Source organism: Montipora capricornis, chromosome 7, assembly GCF_036669925.1.
Source record: "Montipora capricornis isolate CH-2021 chromosome 7, ASM3666992v2, whole genome shotgun sequence".
NCBI lineage: Eukaryota > Metazoa > Cnidaria > Anthozoa > Scleractinia > Acroporidae > Montipora > Montipora capricornis.
Window position 1 is genome coordinate 30,913,908 of NC_090889.1, and position 7,500 is coordinate 30,921,407.

Below are 7,500 nucleotides of genomic sequence, written 5' to 3' on the forward strand. Positions count from 1 at the left end.
ATAATAATAATAATAATAATAATAATAATTATTATTATTATTATATTATTATTATTATTATCATTATTATTAAATTATTATTGTGGAGGTACAATGGTGACTAGTTCTTTTACTCACTCAACATGTGGCAATTGTAGCTTTTTATTCTACTGTTTTTTTACCTTCATGGCACAGAAATGGAGATAATTGGTCCAGACTGAGGTTCATTAGCTACCTGCTTATAAGAGGAACAAAGATTTGCCATTCTTATTAATTGTAAAGTTGGACTGACATGATTTTGATCCAATGTATTAAGTAATGTGATCACATTTTTATCACAGGGAGCTCAGGAAATGTTTCAAGAACTTCCTCACATCTATGTTGAACCTGATGAATTGAAAAAGGCAATTCAGAGCACTGGTACAAATGTTTTTTTTTTTTCTGTTCAAAAATATTTTCTAATTCTGCAAAATATTGCTAAATAACGAGGAGTACTTGTATTTCTCATCAATAGAAACTCAGATGCTTTCAAATGCCTCTATTACTGTATCCAGTGATTATATCTTCGTAAGAAAAATCTCCTTGTTTTTAATACATTTGTAACACTTTTATTTTGATCCTGCTTTAAATTTGTAGATCATCGCAAAGTTATCGGTACGGTAGTGAGTCGTGAAGACTACCTTGTACCTAAAGCTGGAGGTGGCATTTTTGATGCAGAGGAATATGATGCACATCCAGATAGATACAGGTCTACATTTGCTGAAAAGGTTGGCATTTCAATAACATGTCAAGGGAAGCAAGTGGATAAAGTTGTAGCTTTGTAGTTTTTTTAAGACATTGCTAATCACAGCAATGTTCAAGTGCCAGCCACATACAGGATCTTCATAAATAATAATTTAGGACTTAATTGTTCAGGCGTTAACCAGAATATACCGTTCACTAAACAAAAGCAACAACACATACATTTCAGATCAGTAGCACATTACATGTGTACAATCAGAGTGACACAAACTCCTTCCCAAATATCTTCTTTATTATAAGCCGTACATTTGTAAGATTTCACACAAATAAGGGTAACATGTTTGTCAATAAATATGCAAAGTTTCGTGAATATTCACTGCACTCTTATTTTTGGCGAAATTTTTGTTTGACAAAATTGATTAAAAATATGGCCGTCACGCGTAACATTTACCCAGATGAAATGTTGTTCGATAAAAAATATATCTAGACCAAAACGCCCATTATCGTTTGGAAAAATCTTAAAATTACAAGGACCAAACATACTTTCAACCTAATAACTCAACTTTTCTAAAACTAGAATATGTATGGTTAAAATTCCAAAAAAGTACCTCGTAGTTAGGGCGTCACGATACTGCTCTGAACTTCTGCAGTTAAAATTAAGGTTCCCAGACAAGTTACAAAAACGAGGTGAAAAATAAAAATACCACCGCAGACGGCGTTCTCACTTTCTGGGGACTCTTTCCTGAAAATATGAACAATCTAGGACCATTCGCTCCAACGCAATAAGAAAAAGTCTGAATCTCAAGCCTTGTGAAACGCTCCATGGTTTGATATGCCATTAAAAGCATCAACGAAAGTCAAACTCTTCCCAAATGCCCGCAATGGATCCAAAACCTTCGGATTGCCGCCACATTTGAATCTCATCTCAAAACGAACGTTCATGAGCATTTCCACGTTAAAATATAAAGTAGGTAGCTCGCAAGAAGAGTTTTTCTAAATCTTAAGCCTTGTGAAACGCTTCTCCATGAGTCTCCTATTACATGTAGGATTTTCTCGCGAGAAAGACAGCGAAACAACATGACCATTTCGCCATGATTTCGGGCAATTCCTTCCATGCATCAACATGTGCCCTTGGTAACCTCCCAAGAAGGTTCCAGAAGCTGTTTGTTACGTAACAACTCCAAAAATAGCCGTGAAAAGATGGAGAAAAGAACAAAAGGAAAAAAAAAGGCTATCAACAAAGCCCACTACGAAAAAAACAGAAAAAAGCTGATATGTTACCCTAAAGTGTGTAAAATTAGTTTTAGGATGCGCAATGTATTATGGGTAAAAACTAAGATTGCTGACTTGGCAAAAAACTTTGGATTATATGATTGTTTCCTATTAATCATCATTAGTAATCATCATTACTTTACTTTTTCAGAACTCTGAACAGAGTTCTGAAAAAGTAAAGTAATGATGATTTTTTTTATCTAGATGAGATTAATGCAGCCAGTTTAATATTGCAAGTGTTTTAAAGCATTCAGGAAAACTCTTCAATTAGTAAAAGATAATTTGTTATTTATATCAAAATGAGCTTAATAAAAAAATGTTGAATTTGGTTGGTGACTGATTGAGTGACTCCTTTTGGACACTGTCAATGATCAGTGTCAAAAAAATTAATTTATAATGTGTGAAAGACAGCAAAGGAGATGGTTGAACTTACAGCAGAACAATTGCTGGTTCCGGGGATTTTGGAACTTGGGCTTTAATCACAGTGCCTTCAAAATAGTTTTTTTTGTAACCTGGACTGGTCTGGACTGCTATAACCTACAATTTATCTAGTCTTAATCCAGTCTCTTTATCTTACTAACAGATTGCACCTTACATGAGTGTTCTGGTAAACGGCACCTACTGGGCTCCTCACGTTCCACGCCTTCTTACTTATGGTGATGCAAGAAATTTGCTAAGGACAATGAAGAGATCAAGTGCATATGAAGGCTGTCCTAGCCTTCCACAAAGATTACTGGCCATTTGCGACATATCTGCAGATTGTGATGTAAGCAAAGTTGTAATGATTGTCATTTGAACCTCTTGCAGGCACACTGTGTACACCTATGTCTGAATGATGTCAATCCTCTCTTTCCTGCCTTATTCATTTTCCTGGAGTTGTCAAGTGTTCATTTTATTAAGTCATTTACTTGAAGGTTCATCTACTGTCCATCTGCCACTTCCATACAACTGTATGTCTTTTAGTTTGCCTACGATTTACCTGCCCACTGATGAATGTTCTGCATGTTTATCCTCTGGCATCCAAAATGTCTACATGTCCCCTTGCTTGTTGGTCTATTTGGCTGCTATGCATCTCTCCTTCTCTTCCTTCTTGATTGTCTTGTCTCCTTTTTTTTTTTTAATCTGACTGCTCCTTTATTTGTTTATTTATTTGTTTGTTTGTTTGTTTGTTTGTCCTTCCATCCTTCTCCCTTCAATTCTTCCTTTCTTCTTTGCCAATGCTTTCATTTATTCATTTCTCTCTCTTCCTTCCAGACTCCCATTGTTCCATTGTTGGATTTTTGCTCTTTTTGTTTGTTTTAGTCCATTCTTCCTTTTAAAAGTCTTTTCTTCATTTATCTCCTTCAATCTTTAATTTTAATTTTTCCTTCATGGTAATACTTTCACTCCAACATCTCCTTGTTTTTTTTTCAACTTGCAGGGTTCTTTAGAATTCATGACTGAGTGTACTACAATCGAATATCCATTTCACTTATACAATATTAAGTCAGGCACCTCGCAGATTGGGTAATTGATATTATTATACATGTATAGTTAATTTATTAATGACTTAATGGTGTAACAGTAATTTTAAATTACAATTTGAACTGTTTTTGCTTGAAATACTGTAGTGACAAAAATGTCAATTTTGCTGTTGGGAAAGGCCTAAAACAGCCAATTAGCTAACTATTAAAAATTAAATCAATTAAAATTTGATTGAGGATTCAAAAAACCTTGCTTTGACAAATCCATATCAGCCCACATGCATTGGCGATTTTGAATCTGGCATATACTTTCTTATACTTTTCTTATACTTTGTTTCGTTTCTTATACTTCGCTCACTCAGTGTTCATTTAACCTCGTTTATTTCAGAATGGCTGGTGATGGAGTTCTCATTTGCTCCATTGATAATCTTCCTGCTCAGTTGCCACGAGAAGCCACAGATTATTTTGGCAAATTGTTGGTACCATGGCTGCAGGAAATGGTGAGTAATGCTAACACATCATCAATTTTGGAGCTTTTGGGTGCAGGGATGGTGCAGTGGTGTCAGAGCACTCACCTCTCACCAATGTGGCCCGGGTTCGATTCCCAGACTCGACGTCACACGTGGTTTGTTGGTTCTCTACAGTAACTCTGCACGGAGAGGTATTTCTCAGTGTACTACTATGGTTTTCCGTTGACAGTGTTCCCAATTATGTAGTGCTCCAGTGCTAGAATGACTAGACACTTAGAAAGTTCCTTTCCTTTTATATAAAACTGATCTACTTTAGTCAAGTTTCACATTTTCATACATTCACAGCCTTCTCAAAATATTTTTTGGGAGCAGGTCATAAAGAAGGTGGAGAAGGTTTGGTGCTAAAGGCACCCAAGCGAGTGCCCAAAAGGATGCAAGCTTCTAGGAGGGTCTCGGGGCATGCTCCCCCTCGGATTTTTTCAAATTTAGACATTCACAGATGCAATTTAGTGCAATCTGGTGGATTTAAAGTGACGAACTTTCACATATGGATTTGACACTTGCTCGGAGTCTGATGAGAAATACTGGAATGCTAGTTAAATAAACATTTCATGTGCGCGAGGCAAAAAAATATTGTGGACCCAAAATTTGTACTTCAAACAAACTTTTTTCACGGTTTTAAAATATCTCCAGTGACTTCACGTTCGAGCTTAAAATGTATTGTGTCTGACATTTTCTGACTAGAAGGAGACGGTCAAGCTTTCTGAGGAGGCGGCTCATTGAGCCGTCGACCGGCCGATTTTGAGAAGGCTGCATTCAGGTGAAACTCTCAAAACACTTACTATTTAATTTGCAGATTGATTCACATGCAACAGCTCCATTTGAAGAACAGCATCACTTGTCAGACACGGTTAGGAATGTAAGTACTTCACACACATCTTTGGTGCACAAAATAATAATGATGATGATGATGATGGTAATGAACTAACACCTACAAAGCAAAGTTTTTTCCGTGCATGGTGGAGCTTTTGGCCCTCAGTTCAAGCTACGATGACTTTGATGTTTGTTTTTGCCTTTCCTCTGATTCCTGCATGTATACACTTCGATTGTATAATTTAGTTTGGTTTTTAACATAGCTACAGTACATTTCTTTTATTATTGTATCTTGTAAGCCATGATGTATGTTCCTGGTTGTTAGTAAAAGGCATAAAATTTATTAACAGACTTACCACTGAAAACGATGCTCTCCTTCGGTCCTTTCTGAGGAATCAACTGCTATATATAACCTTTCCATCTTTGCAGAAAGAACAAATCATCCGCTACGCATGCTCTGCGAGCTCTAGCTAGCACAAAAATCGTTGCTGCGCATGTGCAGTTGTCATTTTCAGCACGTGCAAAGCGTGCAGCACGCTTTGTATTATCTCATTAAATATTCATATTTGCGTTTTAACACTTGGCCGACGTTTTTTGTCTGAAAACGAAAGGCGCTTTTCCTATTTGACCATTCTTTACATTACGTCAGTCAAAGCAGAACACACGAGCTGGTTTGATGATTTAACCATATGGAGTCCCTGGCCCGATGTTAACCGCACTTGTCATTGATTTGCTTGTGTTGTTTTTGAAAAGGCCATTATTACTTCAAATGGGGAGCTTACACCAAGCTACGAATACATTGCCGATTTGAGAAAAAGGTATGAGCATCTTGTGTTGCTACTGTTTTCGCCAATAGTACCTCCCCTTGTCTCTTTTAATAATCCAGATTACCAATCCCTGACTTACAGTCGTCTGGCTAATGGAAATTGCTCCATTTTATAGTAACGAAATTGTTATGTTGCACGGCTCGAAGGAGTACTATTTTTTCTTTTGCATCTGATAGAATAACTGTCGATAGGTTAACATTTGTACCTCTTCGTGGTGAGTCATTTACCAAAGGAGGTCTGACCAACTGGCTCAATGACTGACCAACTCAGACTACCTGACGTAAGTGAATGATACTAGCATCGCATTTACGGTGAACGGCAAACTTCAGGATGGAAATTTGCGTTGTATCAAAACTCAAAGGGGAGTGTTTGGTTCTATAGCTGATTCCTTTCCTGTTAGCTTCAGAATGAGATATGAAATTGAAGAGATAGAATAAGCTAGAATAAGAGAATTTCCTGGCTATTATGACAAGCACAGACCAGCTAAATCTCTCTATTGTGTATGAGTGACTGACAGGATCACAAACTAGCGGCTGACAGGCGAGCTCACTAACCCGCTAGCTTACTCACTGACTTTCTGTGGCAGACTCACCTACTCTCTGGTTGAAAGACTGATAGACTGATAGACTGATATACTGCCTGTTTGACTGCTAGAGTGTCTGACTGATTGACTGAGAAACTGACTGACTGGTTGCCTTTTGGCATTTGCTGGCTAAACAACGAATATTCACACTCAACTACATCTAATTAATGGCTTGTCCGAAAGCTGTAAATTTTAGTCTATGCTCTGTATAGTGACTTATCCACTGAATAAAGTTATGCGGCCTTAGAACTGTGACTTGAGCCTTGTCTCTATTAACGCTCTCATTGTTATGGTCAATTTTCATAGCCAAGAAGAAGCCAAAGCTCGGGCATTAGGACCAAACGTGACCATACCAGTCAAACAAAAGGTCCTTTTGCTTGGGTCTGGGTTTACTGTGGCACCGTGTGTTGAGTATCTGACAAAGGACAAGAGTGTTGCCGTCACAATCGGTGGGTCTTGTTTACTAATTGTACGTTGTGATAAATGAACTTTAAGTGTCAAGTCTTCCAGCGATGGGGCGCTAATTGGGGACTCTGTACGTTAAAATCAAACTAAACGTTGTTCTTTTGGCAAGAGGGGAAAACCGGATTTCCCGTAAAGGAAAACATCTCGGGAGCAGACTAGCGTACAATCAAACTCAACTCACTTAACACCACCGTGCTCTCTCAATTATCCCGAAAGAGAAATCCTAACTGACTGAATCCGCGTATTCTACCTTATGTCTCCCTTTTGAGTACTACATTCTCTATAACTGTGAATAACCATTGCAAAATAAATGACCGCTGAGAATTGAAGATGACTAGGTTTGACAGAGATTCGGCAAACAGCAAACTTTAGTGCGACGTTTGCCTTTTGATGTAAAAGCGAACCTAGGGTGCTTTCCTTTTGTCAGAACTGGCCAGCTTGCAAAAAAATGCAACAATTTGAAGGAACATTTGCATGATAATACCTCGCATTCTTCTGGAGGACTATCTATCATCCACAAAGTGTGTTAGTAAGGCGTTGTAGAGTTAGTCCTTCGAAATGCCAGGTCTGGCCGGTCAGTTCTGACAAATGGAAAGTGTCCCTAATCTCTCTTATTTCTCAAAAACTCTTAAAAATTCCACTTTGAGTCAAAAAGCAAAGGCGGATGGTTGAAGGTCTCAAAGCAAACTGTTGCATGTTTTTCTTTTTTTCGTAGTCGGTTTCTATTTTGTCAAATCAGGGATTGAAAATTTCAGAGACACTTTCGGTGAAGAAAGTGTATTAGTTTTGTTCCGATTGACAAAATTCCTAAGGGAAAGTGTTTTAAC

At 37.6% G+C, this 7,500-nt stretch overlaps 1 protein-coding gene across 1 annotated transcript in view; it reads left to right on the plus strand.

Annotated features, from left to right (window-relative positions):
- The window catches only part of LOC138056879 (alpha-aminoadipic semialdehyde synthase, mitochondrial-like), a 27,578-nt gene that overhangs the window by 3,593 nt on the left and 16,485 nt on the right, over positions 1-7,500 (plus strand). Inside the window, exons 5-12 of the mRNA XM_068902806.1 lie at positions 321-399; positions 616-746; positions 2,576-2,758; positions 3,413-3,498; positions 3,844-3,955; positions 4,782-4,844; positions 5,552-5,616; positions 6,515-6,657. Coding sequence (XP_068758907.1) covers positions 321-399; positions 616-746; positions 2,576-2,758; positions 3,413-3,498; positions 3,844-3,955; positions 4,782-4,844; positions 5,552-5,616; positions 6,515-6,657 — 862 coding nt within the window. The remainder of the gene's footprint in view (positions 1-320; positions 400-615; positions 747-2,575; positions 2,759-3,412; positions 3,499-3,843; positions 3,956-4,781; positions 4,845-5,551; positions 5,617-6,514; positions 6,658-7,500) is intronic.